Genomic DNA, 19093 nt, shown 5'->3' on the forward strand with positions numbered 1-19093 from the left:
TGTAGATGAGCTGAGTGGTGTCTTTTGATGTTGTAGATGAGGTGAGTGATGTGTTTTGATGTTGCAGATGAGGTGAGTGGTGTCTTTTGATGTTGCAGATGAGGTGAGTGGTGTATTTTGATTTTGCAGATGAGGTGAGTGATGTGTTTTGATCTTGTAGGTGAGCTGAGTGGTGTGTTTTGATGTTGTAGGTGAGTGCTGTGTTTTGATGTTGTAGATGAGGTGAGTGATATGTTTTGATCTTGTAGGTGAGCTGAGTGGTGTGTTTTGATGTTGTAGATGAGGTGAGTGGTGTCTTTTGATGTTGTAGATGAGCTGAGTGGTGTCTTTTGATGTTGTAGATGAGCTGCGTGGTGTGATTTGATGTTGTAGATGAGGTGAGTGGTGTCTTTTGATGTTGTAGATGAGCTGAGTGGTGTCTTTTGATGTTGTAGATGAGCTGAGTGGTGTGTCTTGATGTTGTAGATGAGGTGAGTGGTGTGTTTTGATGTTGTAGATGAGCTGAGTGGTGTGTTTTGATGTTGTAGATGAGCTGAGTGGTGTCTTTTGATGTTGCAGATGAGGTGAGTGATGTGTTTTGATCTTGTAGGTGAGCTGAGTGGTGTGTTTTGATGTTGTAGATGAGCTGAGTGGTGTGTTTTGATGTGGTAGATGAGGTGAGTGGTGTATTTTGATGTTGTAGATGAGGTGAGTGGTGTGTTTTGATGATGTAGATGAGGTGAGTGTATGTTTTGATGTTGTAGATGAGCTCAGTGGTGTCTTTTGATGTTGTAGATGAGCTGAGTGTTGTCTTTTGATGTTGTAGATGAGGTAAGTGGTGTGTTTGATGTTGTAGATGAGGTGAGTGGTGTGTTTTGATGATGTAGATGAGGTGAGTGTATGTTTTGATGTTGTAGATGAGCTGAGTGGTGTCTTTTGATGTTGTAGATGAGCTGAGTGGAGTTTTTTGATGTTGTAGATGAGGTAAGTGGTGTGTTTGATGTTGTAGATGAGCTGAGTGGTTTCTTTTGATGTTGTAGATGAGGTAAGTGGTATGTTTGATGTTGTAGATGAGCTGAGTGGTGTCTTTTGATGTGGTAGATGAGGTGAGTGGTGTGTTTTGATGCTGTAGATGAGCTGAGTGGTGTCTTTTGATGTTGTAGATGAGCTGAGTGGTGTCTTTTGATGTTGTAGATGAGGTGAGTGGTGTGTTTTGATGTTGTAGATGAGCTGAGTGGTGTGTTTTGATGTTGTAGATGAGGTGAGTGGTGTATTTTGATGTTGTAGATGAGCTGAGTGGTGTGTTTTGATGTTGTAGATGAGGTGAGTGTATGTTTTGATGTTGTAGATTAGCTGAGTGGTGTCTTTTGTTGTTGTAGATGAGGTGAGTGATGTGTTTTGATCTTGCAGGTGAGCTGAGTGGTGTGTTTTGATGTTGTAGATGAGCTGAGTGGTGTCTTTTGATGTTGTAGATGAGCTGAGTGGTGTGTTTTGATGTTGTAGATGAGGTGAGTGGTGTATTTTGATGTTGTAGATGAGGTGAGTGTATGTTTTGATGTTGTAGATGAGCTGAGTGGTGTCTTTTGATGTTGTAGATGAGCTGAGTGGTGTCTTTTGATGTTGTAGATGAGGTAAGTGGTGTGTTTGATGTTGTAGATGAGGTGAGTGGTGTGTTTTGATGATGTAGATGAGGTGAGTGTATGTTTTGATGTTGTAGATGAGCTGAGTGGTGTCTTTTGATGTTGTAGATGAGCTGAGTGGTGTCTTTTGATGTTGTAGATGAGGTGAGTGGTGTGTTTGATGTTGTAGATCAGCTGAGTGGTGTCTTTTGATGTTGTAGATGAGGTAAGTGGTGTGTTTGATATTGTAGATGAGCTGAGTGGAGTCTTTTGATGTTGTAGATGAGGTGAGTGGTGTGTTTTGATGCTGTAGATGAGCTGAGTGGTGTCTTTTGATGTTGTAAATGAGCTGAGTGGTGTGTTTTGATGTTGTAGATGAGGTGAGTGGTGTGTTTTGATGTTGTAGATGAGCTGAGTGGTGTGTGTTGATGTTGTAGATGAGGTGAGTGGTGTATTTTGATGTTGTAGATGAGCTGAGTGGTGTGTTTTGATGTTGTAGATGAGGTGAGTGTATGTTTTGATGTTGTAGATTAGCTGAGTGGTGTCTTTTGATGTTGTAGATGAGGTGAGTGATGTGTTTTGATCTTGTAGGTGAGCTGAGTGGTGTGTTTTGATGTTGTAGATGAGCTGAGTGGTGTCTTTTGATGTTGTAGATGAGCTGAGTGGTGTGTTTTGATGTTGTAGATGAGGTGAGTGGTGTATTTTGATGTTGTAGATGAGGTGAGTGGTGTGTTTTGATGATGTAGGTGAGCTGAGTGGTGTGTTTGATGTTGTAGATGAGGTGAGTGGTGTGTTTTGATGTTGTAGATGAGCTGAGTGGTGTGTGTTGAAGTTGTAGATGAGGTGAGTGGTGTATTTTGATGTTGTAGATGAGCTGAGTGGTGTGTTTTGATGTTGTAGATGAGGTGAGTGTATGTTCTGATGTTGTAGATTAGCTGAGTGGTGTCTTTTGATGTTGTAGATGAGGTGAGTGATGTGTTTTGATCTTGTAGGTGAGCTGAGTGGTGTGTTTTGATGTTGTAGATGAGCTGAGTGGTGTCTTTTGATGTTGTAGATGAGCTGAGTGGTGTGTTTTGATGTTGTAGATGAGGTGAGTGGTGTATTTTGATGTTGTAGATGAGGTGAGTGGTGTGTTTTGATGATGTAGATGAGGTGAGTGTATGTTTTGATGTTGTAGATGAGCTGAGTGGTGTCTTTTGATGTTGTAGATGAGCTGAGTGGTGTCTTTTGATGTTGTAGATGAGGTAAGTGGTGTGTTTGATGTTGTAGATGAGGTGAGTGGTGTGTTTTGATGATGTAGATGAGGTGAGTGTATGTTTTGATGTTGTAGATGAGCTGAGTGGTGTCTTTTGATGTTGTAGATGAGCTGAGTGGTGTCTTTTGATGTTGTAGATGAGCTGAGTGGTGTCTTTTGATGTTGTAGATGCGGTGAGTGGTGTGTTTGATGTTGTAGATGAGCTGAGTGGTGTCTTTTGATGTTGTAGATGAGGTGAGTGGTGTGTTTGATGTTGTAGATGAGGTGAGTGGTGTCTTTTGATGTTGTAGATGATGTGATTGGTGTGTTTGATGTTGTAGATGAGCTGAGTGGTGTCTTTTGATGTTGCAGATGAGGTGAGTGGTGTATTTTGATGTTGTAGATGAGGTGAGTGGTGTGTTTGATGTTGTAGATGAGCTGAGTGGTGTCTTTTGATGTTGCAGATGAGGTGAGTGATGTGTTTTGATGTTGCAGATGAGGTGAGTGGTGTCTTTTGATGTTGCAGATGAGGTGAGTGGTGTCTTTTGATGTTGCAGATGAGGTGAGTGGTGTATTTTGATGTTGTAGATGCGGTGAGTGGTGTGTTTGATGTTGTAGATGAGCTGAGTGGTGTCTTTTGATGTTGCAGATGAGGTGAGTGGTGTCTTTTGATGTGGTAGATGAGCTGAGTGGTGTCTTTTGATGTTGCAGATGAGGTGAGTGGTGTATTTTGATGTTGTAGATGCGGTGAGTGGTGTGTTTGATGTTGTAGATGAGCTGAGTGGTGTCTTTTGATGTTGTAGATGAGGTGAGTGGTGTGTTTGATGTTGTAGATGAGGTGAGTGGTGTCTTTTGATGTTGTAGATGATGTGATTGGTGTGTTTGATGTTGTAGATGAGCTGAGTGGTGTCTTTTGATGTTGCAGATGAGGTGAGTGGTGTATTTTGATGTTGTAGATGAGGTGAGTGGTGTGTTTGATGTTGTAGATGAGCTGAGTGGTGTCTTTTGATGTTGCAGATGAGGTGAGTGATGTGTTTTGATGTTGCAGATGAGGTGAGTGGTGTCTTTTGATGTTGCAGATGAGGTGAGTGGTGTCTTTTGATGTTGCAGATGAGGTGAGTGGTGTATTTTGATGTTGTAGATGCGGTGAGTGGTGTGTTTGATGCTGCAGATGAGCTGAGTGGTGTCTTTTGATGTTGCAGATGAGGTGAGTGGTGTTTTGATGTTGTAGATGAGCTGAGTGGTGTCTTTTGATGTTGCAGATGAGGTGAGTGGTGTATTTTGATGTTGTAGATGCGGTGAGTGGTGTGTTTGATGTTGTAGATGAGCTGAGTGGTGTCTTTTGATGTTGCAGATGAGGTGAGTGATGTGTTTTGATGTTGTAGATGCGGTGAGTGGTGTGTTTGATGTTGTAGATGAGCTGAGTGGTGTCTTTTGATGTTGCAGATGAGGTGAGTGATGTGTTTTGATGTTGCAGATGAGGTGAGTGATGTGTTTTGATGTTGTAGATGCGGTGAGTGGTGTGTTTGATGTTGTAGATGAGCTGAGTGGTGTGTTTTGATGTTGTAGATGAGGTGAGTGGTGTGTTTTGATGTTGTAGATTAGCTGAGTGGTGTGTTTTGGTGTTGTAGATGAGGTGAGTGATGTGTTTTGATGTTGTAGATGAGCTGAGTGGTGTCTTTTGATGTTGCAGATGAGGTGAGTGGTGTATTTTGATGTTGTAGATGCGGTGAGTGGTGTGTTTTGATGTTGTAGATGAGCTGAGTGGTGTCTTTTGATGTTGCAGATGAGGTGAGTGATGTGTTTTGATGTTGCAGATGCAGTGAGTGGTGTGTTTGATGTTGTAGATGAGCTGAGTGGTGTGTTTTGATGTTGTAGATGAGGTGAGTGGTGTGTTTTGATGTTGCAGATGAGGTGAGTGGTGTCTTTTGATGTTGCAGATGAGGTGAGTGGTGTCTTTTGATGTTGCAGATGAGGTGAGTGGTGTATTTTGATGTTGTAGATGCGGTGAGTGGTGTGTTTGATGTTGTAGATGAGCTGAGTGGTGTCTTTTGATGTTGCAGATGAGGTGAGTGGTGTCTTTTGATGTTGTAGATGAGCTGAGTGGTGTCTTTTGATGTTGCAGATGAGGTGAGTGGTGTATTTTGATGTTGTAGATGCGGTGAGTGGTGTGTTTGATGTTGTAGATGAGCTGAGTGGTGTCTTTTGATGTTGCAGATGAGGTGAGTGATGTGTTTTGATGTTGCAGATGAGGTGAGTGATGTGTTTTGATGTTGTAGATGCGGTGAGTGGTGTGTTTGATGTTGTAGATGAGCTGAGTGGTGTGTTTTGATGTTGTAGATTAGCTGAGTGGTGTGTTTTGATGTTGTAGATGAGGTAAGAGGTGTGTTTGATGTTGTAGATGCGGTGAGTGGTGTTTTTGATGTTGTAGATGAGCTGAGTGGTGTCTTTTGATGTTGTAGATGAGGTGAGTGATGTGTTTTGATGTTGCAGATGAGGTGAGTGGTGTGTTTTGATGTTGTAGATGAGCTGAGTGGTGTCTTTTGATGTTGTAGATGAGCTGAGTGGTCTGTTTTGATGTTGTAGATGAGGTGAGTGATGTGTTTTGATGTTGTAGATGAGGTAAGTGGTGTGTTTGATGTTGTAGATGCGGTGAGTGGTGTGTTTGATGTTGTAGATGAGCTGAGTGGTGTCTTTTGATGTTGTAGATGAGGTAAGTGGTGTGTTTGATGTTGTAGATGAGCTGAGTGGTGTCTTTTGATGTTGCAGATGAGGTGAGTGGTGTGTTTGATGTTGTAGATGAGCTGAGTGGTGTCTTTTGATGTTGCAGATGAGGTGAGTGGTGTGTTTTGATGTTGTAGATGAGCTGAGTGGTGTCTTTTGATGTTGTAGATGAGCTGAGTGGTGTCTTTTGATGTTGCAGATGAGGTGAGTGGTGTATTTTGATGTTGTAGATGCGGTGAGTGGTGTATTTTGATGTTGTAGATGCGGTGAGTGGTGTGTTTGATGTTGTAGATGAGCTGAGTGGTGTCTTTTGATGTTGCAGATGAGGTGAGTGATGTGTTTTGATGTTGTAGATGCGGTGAGTGGTGTGTTTGATGTTGTAGATGAGCTGAGTGGTGTCTTTTGATGTTGCAGATGAGGTGAGTGATGTGTTTTGATGTTGCAGATGAGGTGAGTGATGTGTTTTGATGTTGTAGATGCGGTGAGTGGTGTGTTTGATGTTGTAGATGAGCTGAGTGGTGTGTTTTGATGCTGTAGATGAGGTGAGTGGTGTGTTTTGATGTTGTAGATTAGCTGAGTGGTGTGTTTTGGTGTTGTAGATGAGGTGAGTGTATGTTTTGATGTTGTAGATGAGCTGAGTGGTGTCTTTTGATGTTGCAGATGAGGTGAGTGATGTGTTTTGATGTTGCAGATGCGGTGAGTGGTGTGTTTGATGTTGTAGATGAGCTGAGTGGTGTGTTTTGATGTTGTAGATGAGGTGAGTGGTGTGTTTTGATGTTGCAGATGAGGTGAGTGGTGTCTTTTGATGTTGCAGATGAGGTGAGTGGTGTCTTTTGATGTTGCAGATGAGGTGAGTGGTGTATTTTGATGTTGTAGATGCGGTGAGTGGTGTGTTTGATGTTGTAGATGAGCTGAGTGGTGTCTTTTGATGTTGCAGATGAGGTGAGTGGTGTCTTTTGATGTTGTAGATGAGCTGAGTGGTGTCTTTTGATGTTGCAGATGAGGTGAGTGGTGTATTTTGATGTTGTAGATGCGGTGAGTGGTGTGTTTGATGTTGTAGATGAGCTGAGTGGTGTCTTTTGATGTTGCAGATGAGGTGAGTGGTGTCTTTTGATGTTGTAGATGAGCTGAGTGGTGTCTTTTGATGTTGCAGATGAGGTGAGTGGTGTGTTTTGATGTTGCAGATGAGGTGAGTGGTGTATTTTGATGTTGTAGATGAGGTGAGTGGTGTGTTTGATGTTGTAGATGAGCTGAGTGGTGTCTTTTGATGTTGCAGATGAGGTGAGTGATGTGTTTTGATGTTGCAGATGAGGTGAGTGATGTGTTTTGATGTTGTAGATGCGGTGAGTGGTATGTTTGATGTTGTAGATGAGCTGAGTGGTGTGTTTTGATGTTGTAGATTAGCTGAGTGGTGTGTTTTGATGTTGTAGATGAGGTAAGTGGTGTGTTTGATGTTGTAGATGCGGTGAGTGGTGTGTTTGATGTTGTAGATGAGCTGAGTGGTGTCTTTTGATGTTGTAGATGAGGTGAGTGATGCGTTTTGATGTTGCAGATGAGGTGAGTGGTGTGTTTTGATGTTGTAGATGAGCTGAGTGGTGTCTTTTGATGTTGTAGATGAGCTGAGTGGTGTGTTTTGATGTTGTAGATGAGGTGAGTGATGTGTTTTGATGTTGTAGATGAGGTAAGTGGTGTGTTTGATGTTGTAGATGCGGTGAGTGGTGTGTTTGATGTTGTAGATGAGCTGAGTGGTGTCTTTTGATGTTGTAGATGAGGTAAGTGGTGTGTTTGATGTTGTAGATGAGCTGAGTGGTGTCTTTTGATGTTGCAGATGAGGTGAGTGGTGTGTTTGATGTTGTAGATGAGCTGAGTGGTGTCTTTTGATGTTGCAGATGAGGTGAGTGGTGTGTTTTGATGTTGTAGATGAGCTGAGTGGTGTGTTTGATGTTGTAGATGAGGTGAGTGATGTGTTTTGATGTTGTAGATGAGCTGAGTGGTGTGTTTTGATGTTGTAGATGAGGTGAGTGATGTGTTTTGATGTTGTAGGTGAGTGGTGTGTTTTGATGTTGTAGATGAGATGAGTAATGTGTTGTAATGTCATGCTTAAGCTGAATGTGCTGTTCTTGAGAGGGGTATGCTGTAGTTTACCTCTGTGTTTTGATGATGTAGTTGAGCTGAATGTGTTGCAGTGTATGTGAGTGCATGTGTACATGAACTATGAATGCAGCACTGTTGTGTATACATGTGGGCTGCAGAGAATGTATATAATTTGTGTGTGCTGTAAAGCTATATATGTATGTTACAGCTTCTGCAGAGAAACACTAACAATAAATCTATTTTTTCTGCTGTCTAAATCAGGGTGCGTCTTAGATTAAAGCAAAACTGTCAGCAGGATTTTGCTAAGTAAACTACAGGCAGGGTCATGTTGGGGCTGCGGCACTGATTAATATGATACCTGAGGTGAAGATATCTGTCTTGTGGTCCTTGTGTAATCAGTGCTTGCAGTTTTGAGTTAATGATATGCCCGTGCTCCGGCGCAGGACTGTAGACAGGGTCTTATCATGGTGCTCTAGGCCAGATCAGCAAGAAAAGATCTGCCCACAGGCCCACCTCTGTCTCTGTGATAAGGAACATACTTGTGCTTCGGGGAGGCCTGTGGTCAGGTCTTATCTTGCTGATCTGGCCTAGAGCACCGGGGTAAGACCCTGCCACAGTCCCGCCCGGGCACATTATTAACTCAAAATTGCAAACACTGATTACACAAGAACCACAAGTCGGAGTTCTTCACCTCAGGTATCATTTTAATCAGTGCAGAAGCCTTAACATGCCAATCCCTGTAGTTTACTTAGCAATATCCTGCTGACAGGTTCGCTTTAAAGAGTAAATGATTTTTTTTTTTTCATAAATCAACAGTAAACATGAAAATAAGAAAATGTAGAATAAATCCTATGGCAGAAATCCACCTCTTTCTCCGTCAGGACCAATGAGTCATTCTCAAAACTCTCAATTCACAAGTAAAATCTGTAATCAGTAAAGAGAGATTTTTACATTATGGGTCCATGAAAAAAATTGGAAAGTACTAAGATACCATCCGTGTGATGGGCATTTTTTAGGGACTGTTATGAGAATATTGAGAAACCTCCATCTTTTTTTTTTCCATCTGAGAAAAACTGATGAATATTTGACCAAATTGATGAAACTCTGATTTAAAAAAAATCACTGATGAAACTTGGACTGATTTTTTTTTGTAAGAGAAAAATCACTGATGTCTGAATTAGCCCTAACATATAGCAATGCTACTTAGAAGAAAGGATCAGGCAGGGAAGAGGAACGTCATATGCATGGAATAGCCCCTGCCAGCGGCATCAGTGGAGAATATTTCCTTATCCTCCCTCCTTCTGTGGGCTGATTACAGCTAAAGCGCCTCTACATGGTGAGCAGAGGTCTTACACAGGATACACCTGCGGCACCAATATCAGCTTATCTCTGCACAACAACATTATTTTTCCACACATCCAATTAAGAAAATGCTTACCGTACATTTTCCATTATCTATTGATTATACGGCACTTTTATTAATAGACAACCCCTTTAACAGGAGTTTGGACAAGTATTTGTTTTCAGTAGACGACGACTTTGGCCATGACACAGGACATGAGGTCCATTGTGACACCCAGCTCACTGTAACCTCGACAAGCAGGTTGCAAGATGTCAGAACCAACTGGATTTTTTGCGACTTGATTTTTAACCCCAGTATCACAATGAGATCCCACTGAAGCTACGATGTAGCAGCTGATCAGACCAATCTTTGGCTGCATGACCTGTGTCACGGTCTAAGTCACCATCTAGACCCGGCATGAATGGGGTTTACATTTCATCATGTGGATCTAGAGGGGGTCTGTTTCTTGTCCGAACAAAGAAGATTTGGTTCAAGTACAGGATAAGTCATTAGTCACCAGAAGTAATGTTATTCCTCATGTAGGTGCGTAGGACAGCTTATTCTTAAAAGTGACTTAAAAGTATAGTTACTCCTTCATTTCTACATTATGTCCTCGAGTCAAAGTACAAGAGGAAAAGAAAATAAATACACCGCTATAAGGACACAGTATGGTGAGAATATCTTGCTCGTACAGTGTCCATTTTAGGACATGATCAGATATCAAAATCAAACATCAGAATGATGTCAGTTTGAGGCTAAATACCCTGTCTGAGAACTGATTTTGACAAGTGATTCTGACAAGTGATTTTGACAATTGATTTTGACGAGTGATTTTGACAAGTGATTTTGACAAGTGATTTTGACGAGTGATTCTGATAAGTGATTTTGATAAGTGATTTTGACGAGTGATTCTGACAAGTGACTTTGACAAGTGACTTTTACAACTGTAATAATAAAAAAAAAATAACTGTTTGCTGATGGGACTTGAGCCCAAAGTTCTGCATCTGAAAGCCAGTGCACTAACCACTAAGCTATAAACTCAGTTCTGAAAGCCTATGAGTTCTATTTGGTTATATGATTTTCAGTGCAAACTTGTCTAAGGCTATGTGCCCACGATGCAGAAATGAAGCAGAAAATTTCTGCAGCATTTCTGCATCTCCCTGGCAGAAAAAACGCATGCAGATTGTGTATGCAGATTGTGTATGCAGATTGTGTATGCAGATTGTGCATGCAGATTGTGTATGCAGATTGTGCATGCGTTTTTCCTGCAGAATACATGCGGATCCACATGCGTTTCCGCATGCAGATTGACAAGCGCTTTCCAGGCGATAGCATCACTTGGAAAGTGCTTGACAACTAGGTCACACTGTATAAATCCATGCAAACAGCATGGATTTATACAGTGTGAACCGTAAAAATGAAAACAAATAAAGCTATACTCACCCCCGAGGCCCCGGCGTGGCTGCAGCGCTCGTTCCTGTCTGGTTCCTGGCTGCCGGCATATCGCGAGACAGAGCGGTGAAGGGCCTGCGGTCACATGACTGTGACGTCACCGCAGGTCCTCAAGCGATGCCGGCATTCAGAGAGAAGCCGCCGGACAGGTGAATATAAACTTTATTTGTTATTTTATTCTTTTTTTACAGGTACAATGGTACCCAGGTCTGGATGAGTCTCCTCTCCTCCACACCCGGGTACCATCCGCACATAGAGACGCATAGAAGCCACTTGTAAAAATGTACAGTCGCGGTTTCTATGCGTCTCAATGCAAGTCAATGGCGGGAGTTCCGCTGCGCTTCCGCAAAATTAAATGACATGCTGCGGATTTTTGTATGCAGCATAAACGCTGCGGAAAAATCCGCAGCATGTGCATAGAACATGCGGAATCCCATTGGGGACCATGGGGTGCAGATTACCTAGCGTTTCACAAGCGTTTATGCTGCGGAAATTCCGCAGCATAAACGCTTGAAAAACGCTACGTGGGCACTCAGCCTCAAACTCATTGGGACTTATGCACAGACTGCAAGCAAGCCAAATTCAAAAGGTGTTTGATTTTGATGTGTGAGTCTGATGTGTGACTTTCTTCAAACATCAGAATCAGAATCACAATGACTTTTAATCACCCTGATTATTTTCATGGTTGATCTCATAAGACAAGAAAAGCTATAGGTTAGTATCACTTGACTGGATAGCTTAATGGTAAGGCGTCTGTCTTTGAAACTACAATGTTAGAGTTCAAATCCTTATAGGAATAAGATTTTTTTTTGTAATTGTGCCTATTTAGCACACAAACTACAGGGGTGTTTTACTTTTAATATCTGACACTCTGATTGTCATCCTGATGTGTTAAGAGTTTCAGACAGGCTGTCTATTTGCATGGTAAATTACATAGCAAAAGTAAATTGGGAGTTTGCTGCCAGTACTTGGGTGGCTGGAAATAAACATTTACAATGAAGACATTTTATCATTAGACCCCTTTAAGAAATTGTGCAAATATAAAGTCACTTGGAAATAGATATGTAGTCAATTATTGCCTCCCAATTTACTTTTGCTATGTAATTTACCATGCAAATAGACAGCATGTCTGAAACTCTTAACACATCAGGATGACAATCAGAGCATCAGATATTAAAAGTAAAACACCCCTGTAGTTTGTGTGCTAAATAGTCATAATTTAAAAAAAATAATCTTCTTCCTATCAGGATTTGAACTCTAACACAGTAGTGCCAGAGGCTGATGCCTTACAATTAAGCTATCCATTCAAGTGATACTAACTGATAGCTTTTCTTGTCTTATGAGATCAACCATGAAAATACTCAGGGTGACTAAAAGTTATTGTGATTCTGATTCTGATATTTGAAGAAAGTCACACATCAAAATCAAACATCATTTGAATTTGGCTTGCTTACAGTCTGTGCATAAGTCCCACTAAGTTTTAGACAAGTTTGCACTAAAAATCAGATAACCAAATAGAGCTCCAACATTTCGGCAGCTGAGTTTATAGCTCAGTGTTTAGTGCAATGGCTTTGGGACACAGAATTTTGGGTTCAAGTCCCATCAGCGAACAGTTACTTTTTTTTTTATTATTATTAATATTATTACAGTTGTAAAAGTCACTTGTCAAAGTCACTTGTCAGAATCACTTGTCAGAATCACTCATCAAAATCACTCGTCAGAATCGCTCATCAAAATCACTCATCAAAATCATTTGTCAGAATCACTTGTCAAAATCACTTGTCAGAATCATTCGTCAGAATCACTTATCAAAATCAGTTCTCAAACAGGGTATTTATTCATTCTGATGTTTGATTTTGATATCTGATCATGTCCTAAAATGGACACTGTATGCTCGCAGCCACCCTTCTTTATGATTGTAAAAACCTTCCAGAAACACAAACAATAATATTTTATGAGACAGAAGAAAAGGAGGAATCCTTACCATCGCTGGGAGTTGAACCCATTTCTAGGAGGATAGGAACTTCACCTGTAAGATGCAAAACCAGTATTGCATTTAAAAGCAGACACATAATTTTCTGTGCCCCATGAAAACCTCTAAACTGTAATTTTTGAGCTGTGTACACCTGTAGATTAGATTTTCCCCCAATAATGACTGGAAGGCCCTGGATGCCCAAGAGTGGGTTACGTACACTAAGCAATGCAAAGTTCTAAATAGTGGGATCATTTCACACCACTGGGTTTTTTTCTTTTTTACTTTGAGGCATTAATGAAATATTTTTAAAATGCCAAACTTTTTTTTCCTATTTTCCTTTTTTTTACTTTATTAGCATCTAATAGGTAATCCATTACTTGGACAGCCTGGCTATGTTCTGCCAAAACCTACATCAAGTCTGCCAAAAGCATGTAGGAAAATGTGTCATGATCTGATGAGACCAAACATGATTTTTTTGGCCACAATTCCAGAAGGTATGTTTGGGGCAAACCAAAAGAACACCATACCCATAGTTAAGCATGTTGGAGACAGTATTATCCTTTGGGGCTACTTTTCGGCAGCTGGAACTAGGTATTTAGTTGAGGTGGAGGGAATTATTAGCAGCTACAAATATCAGTGAATTTTTTTCAATAAAACCTTCAGGCCACTGCTAAAAAAGCTGAAGATTAATTTCACCTTTCAGCACAACAACTGTAAGCGACCTCCAAATCAACTAAAGAATGGCTTCACCAGAAAAATCTGAAAGTTTTGGAATTGCCACGCCAGATCACAGACCTGAATCCAATAGAAAATATGTGGGTGACCTGAAGAGGGTGCTGTACAAAAGAGATGACCCCACAATCTGACAGATGTGCAGCTACGGCAAAGAGGAGGGGGCAAATATTGACAATTGTAGATGTGCCCTGTTGATAGACTCTGACCCAAAAATGCTGTCATAAAGGGTTCTTCAACACAGTATTAGTTTAAGAATGTGTATATTTATGCAATCACATTATTTTAGTTATTTATTGTTATTTTTCCACCAAAAAAGATTTGTTTATTTTTCAATGGGTTTGTACAGATTATGGGCGACATTAAAGGTCAGAAAAATTCTAAATTGATGGTATGTGTTAAGTTTTTTTTCAACACATGACAAAAGTCTGGTATTTTAACAGGGGTGCGTAGACATTTTATATACATTGTATAAGACCAGAATTTTTTTCCAGAGTGGCAATGTATTATCTACAGAAAGGACATAATGAGCCATATTCATTTTATATAGTTTATGATGTACTTTAGTAACAGCGATTCCAAGGCAATTCATAGATTTTTTTTTTATGAAATGCAGAATTACCAAGCCAAAATTATGGTATTACAAGACAGAGTCCAGAAACGGCCACTTCACCTTCATCTCTACCCCGGCTGTTTGTACCTCTCCCCTGGACTGCAACTCATCCCTGAACTGCTCCCCATCCCTGATCGCATCCTATCCCCCAGCAGCACCCCACATGCGGCCACCTGTCCCCCACTAGGACTCACCCCACCTACATAGCTCCCGGGCTGCCTCCTACCCCTGTCACCTCTCGCCCACTACTCACCCCCGCAATGTTCCCGCTTATTCTCACCCTCACTCCCATCCTTCTCCACTTCCTACTACCCCCACTCATCACTCCTCCCAGTAATGAAATGCTCATCTCTCCCTCCATCCTACCTACTCACCTCACCCTCTCCTCTAAACTGTTCCTCCACTTTCAACCCTCCATCTCCAAACAAACATGCCCGCGACGCAAGCTCTCCTGCCCGCACGTTCTCACCCTCTCCCTGCTCCTCCTAATTGCAGGTGAGATCTCCCCTAATCCTGGCCCACCCCATCACACCACCCCCCCACTCCCACAACATATAACCAACCCCCGTAACCTCAACAACCTCAGACCCATCCCTCCCGCCCCTGCTTCCCCAGTCTCCCTTCCGGGCGCCCTGTGGAACGCCCGCTCGGTCTGCAATAAACTTCCTTACATCCATGACCTCTTCATCTCCAAAAAACTCTCCTTCCTCGATATCACGGAAATCTGGCTCACCCCCTCTGACACAACCTCCCCGGCCGCCCTCTCCTACGGTGGACTTACATTTTCCCACACCCCCCGCCCCAACAACACCCACGGTGGAGGCGTCGGCCTACTCCTGGCCAACACGTGCTCCTTCATCCCGATTACGTCGCCCCCTTCCTACCCCCTCCCCTCCTTCGAGGCACATTCCGTGCGCATCTTCTCCCCTTGCAACCTCCAACTGGCAGTTATCTACCGTCCCCCAGGATCACCCTCCTCTTTCTTTGACCACTTCACAACTTGGCTCCTCCACCTCCTCTCCCCTGACATCCCCACCATCATCATGGGTGACTTCAATATCCCCGTTGACACCCCCTGCACCACCGCCTCTAGACTCCTATCCCTAACCTCCTCCCTCGGTCTTTCCCAATGGACCTCAACCGCCACACACACCGACGGTCACACACTGGACCTTGTCTTCACCCGCCTCTGTTCACTCGCTGACCTCGAAAACTCACCACTCCCCCTATCTGACCACAACCTACTGACCTTCTCCTCCCTCTCCCCCCTCTCTGATCGCCCCTCCCCGCACACTCCCCCACCCCCATACAAACCTCAAACTCATCGACTTCCACTCATTCTCCGAGTCCCTCCTCCCTCTCTCCGGCCTAGCTTCTTCTCAGGACGCCGACGCCGCCACCACCCTCTACAACACCACCCTCACCACAGCCCTCGACCAAGCTGCCCCGCTCTCACACGTCACAACCCGTGCACACAGACAACCCAGGCTAACGCCCCTCACGAAAAAACTTCGGTAGACGTCTAGAGTGGCTGAGTGGAAATGGAAGAAATCCCACTCCGCTGAACACCTCACCCTGTTCAAACAGTCCCTCACCGCCTTCAAGACTGCTCTCACGAATGCAAAACAAGACTACTTCTCTTCCCTAATAACCGCCCTATCCCGCAACCCCAAGCAACTTTTCAGTACCTTCAACTCTCTACTCTGTCCCCCTGCACACCCCCCTCGCCCCTCATCTCAGCCGACGACTTCGCCACCTTCTTCAAGGACAAGATTGACAAAGTCAGACAAAGCTTCGATCTACAAGCCGCTCGGCCCCCCACCTCCACCGCCCAACCCCCCTCACCCAAATGTAGTTTCTCCCCATGACAGAAGACCCCCTCTCCTCTCTGCTAGCTCACTCACACCTCACCACCTGTGCCCTCGACCCCCTCCCCTCCCACCTCATCCCTAACCTCACCACTGTCCTCATCCCCACCCTAACCCATCTTTTCAACCTATCACTTAAATCCAGCACTTTCCCATCATCCTTCAAGCATGCCACAATCACACCCATTCTCAAAAAACCCTCCCTTGACCCTGCAATAGTCTCCAACTACCGCCCGATATCTCTCCTCCCTTTTGCCTCAAAATTACTTGAACAGCACATTCATGCCGAGCTGTCCTCACACCTCTCCTCCTCCTCCCTCTTCGACCACCTTCAATCTGGTTTCCGACCCCACCACTCCACCGACACATCCCTAACTAAAGTCACCAACGACCTACTGACTGCCAAGAGCAAGCGATACTACTCGGTCCTACTTCTTCTCGACCTCTCCGCCGCCTTCGACACAGTCGACCACCCCCTCCTACTCCACATCCTAGAATCCATTGGCATCACTGACCTAGCCCTCTCATGGATCTCCTCCTACCTAACGGACCGGACTTTCAGCATCACCCACTCCCACACCTCATCCTCGCCCCACCCCCTTTCTGTTGGAGTTCCCCAAGGCTCAGTCCTGGGACCACTACTCTTCTCCGCATACACCCTCGGCCATCGAATCCCACGGCCTCCAATACCACCTCTATGCTGACGACACCCAGCTCTACCTGTCTGGCCCCGACATTTCCGCCCTACTATCCAAAATTCCCCAATGCCTATCCGCCATCTCATCCTTCTTCTCCGCCCGATTCCTCAAATTTAACATGGACAAGACCGAGATAATCGTCTTCCCCCCCAACTGCTCTCCCCAGCTCCACAACTTATCCATCACAATCAACGACTGCACCCTCTCGCCCATCTCCCACGCCAAGTGCCTCTGGGTAATCCTCGACTCCTCCCTCTCCTTCAAGCCCCACATCGAAGCCCTCGCCACAGCCTGCTGACTCCAACTGAGGAACATTGCCCGAATCCGCTCGTTCCTTGACCAGGACTCCGCAAAAACGCTTATCCATGCCCTCATCATCTCCCGTCTCGACTACTGCAACCCCCTGCTCACTGGCCTCCCTGCTTCCTCCCTCGCACCTCTCTGCACCATCCTCAATTCCGCTGCCCGACTCATCCACCTATCTCCCCGTTTCACCCCCGCCTCCCCCCTCTGCCAAGCCCTTCACTGGCTCCCCATTGCCCTGAGATCACGGTTCAAAACCCTAACCCTAACATACAAGGCCATACATAACCTGTCCCCTCCCTACATCTCCGACCTGGTTTCCAGATATGTCCCCCCGCGCGATCTTCGCTCCTTTCAAGAACTTCTCCTCTTCTCCCCTCTCATTTCCTCCTCCCACAACCGCCTACAAGACTTCTCTCGTGCATCCGCCATACTCTGGAACTCTCTCCCCCATCACATCCGACACTCCCCTACCCTGGGAACCTTCAAGAAAAACTTAAAAACCCACCTCTTCCTTCAGGCCTAGAGCCCACACTGAGACCCATCCGCTACACCATCTCACCCTCTCCTCTCCCCTTCCTCCTGTCTCCCCACCCACCCCCTATAGACTGTGAGCCCTCGAGGACAGGACCCCCTGCCCTACTGTACCAGTGCGCCTCGTTTGATGCTTCATGTTCATGTCCCTGTCTGCCCCTACACTTGTAAAGCGCCATGGAACCTAATGGCGCTATATAAATATTTAATAATAATAAGAAAAATCACTTTAGGCATAGAAAAATTTATGCTACAAAATTGTGGCAGCTCATAGCAGTTTCAGATTTCACTCTCACAAGAAGCCCTAAGAAGATCCAGATTTGGCGATAAGGCCATCTGTAACAGCAGCGATCAGAGGCAACTTCCGAACGATGCTGTGAATCCCTAACGTAGGCAGATCACAAGTGTGTTTTTTCAAGTAAAAAAAAAAAGACATAAAAGTTCCAAATACCCTCTTTTTCCCCACATGAAAAATTAACATTCATTACCACCGCATCGCTAAAGGTTTGATCAAAATATTAAGTTATTTAACCTGTATGGTAAATGCTGTAAAGCAAATAAAAACTGAAACACTAGAATTCGTTTTTCAGCAGCAGCATCTTTCCCCCCAAAAAAACAATAAAATGTGATCCGAACATCGTATGTGTTACGAAACTGCAACTCAACATTAGGGCAGAAGAGGGAAAAGCTGTCCCTGAACTAGGACTAGATTGAAGCCCTACGATGGAGTGGGCAACCTATTCCTAGTGAATAGACCCACCGACGTTTCCTAGACTAAACTCAAAAGAAGACCTAAAGGAAGAGGGAAAGGAGACCCTGAAAGAACTAAGAACTAGGAAAAAAACAAACAGGTGACCTCCTAGCAGGAAACTAGAGGAAGCTGCAGAAACGAAAAAGGGAATACAGGAATCTCAGCAGGCAGAACTAGAAGATCCAAGAACTGCACAAAACTAAACACAGAAAGTACTACTACCAAACCTCCTAGCCAGAACTCTAGCGGATTAACACTAGTGTCTGGCAAGGACTAGAAGTCAGGTGATGGGTAATAAAGGGTGATACAATCACCTGACCTTAGTCAAAACCAACACCAAAGACTAACAGCCAGAAAAGAACAACAAAATGGAGGATGCTCCCAAAGAAACAGATTCTAACAGTATGTACCTAAAGGGGAACCAATCATAGGCGACTATAATGAGGGCAATCTGGGCTACCTCCCGGGGCCCAGGGGCTCCAGGGGGCTCGGGGCTCCGGGAGGTCCATGGCCAGATTGCCCTCATTATAATATGCTCGGCGCCGCTGCACATACCGGCAGTCAGATGCGGTCAGAGGCGGGGGGCCCCCGGACCGCTCCCCCAGCAGCGGCGCACGGCCGCTACTTCTTCTTCGGCCGGACCAGCACTGCACCTGTTAACTTCCCTGTGTGCTGGCCCGGCCGCGTCACAGCTAGGAGACACGGCCCTGTGCGCGGCCATGTCTACTAGTGTGACGTCACGCAGTGCGCGCTGCACTGCTGAACCAGAGAGGAGCTAGAGGACTGGAGCTGAGCCGGGGGATGGTGAGTGTATGTGTGTGTGTGTGCAGGCAGATATCATTGTGTGATGTCTGTTTATATATATTTTTGTGTTTAAAATGTGTTTATGCGTGTATGTATATGTCTGTATATGTTTGTGTGTGTGCGTGACTGCGTGCGGCCTCCCGCTGTGTATACATGTCTACGTGCGGCCTACCGCTGTGTATATATGGCTACGTGCGGCCTCCCGCTGTGTATAGATGGTTATGTGCGGCCTCCTGCTGTGTATAGATGGTTACGTGCAGCCTCCCGCTGTGTATAGATGGCTACGTGCGGCCTCCTGCTGTGTATAGATGGCTACGTGCGGCCCCCTGCTGTGTATAGATGGCTACGTGCGGCCTCCCACTGTGTATAGA

General features: G+C 44.4%; 1 protein-coding gene across 6 annotated transcripts in view; it reads right to left on the bottom strand.

Moving 5' to 3' along the window:
* The window catches only part of LOC141153994 (NACHT, LRR and PYD domains-containing protein 3-like), a 250139-nt gene that overhangs the window by 214518 nt on the left and 16528 nt on the right, over positions 1–19093 (bottom strand). For all 6 annotated transcript variants that reach the window (XM_073639358.1, XM_073639359.1, XM_073639355.1 and 3 more), the window contains exon 2: positions 12429–12473. In XM_073639358.1, the coding sequence (XP_073495459.1) occupies positions 12429–12450 (22 nt within the window). In that variant the 5' untranslated portion in view covers positions 12451–12473. The remainder of the gene's footprint in view (positions 1–12428; positions 12474–19093) is intronic.

The sequence above is a fragment of the Phyllobates terribilis genome, unplaced genomic scaffold, assembly GCF_046119375.1.
Source record: "Phyllobates terribilis strain yellow unplaced genomic scaffold, ASM4611937v1 Scaffold_7__3_contigs__length_470593459, whole genome shotgun sequence".
NCBI classification, from domain to species: domain Eukaryota; kingdom Metazoa; phylum Chordata; class Amphibia; order Anura; family Dendrobatidae; genus Phyllobates; species Phyllobates terribilis.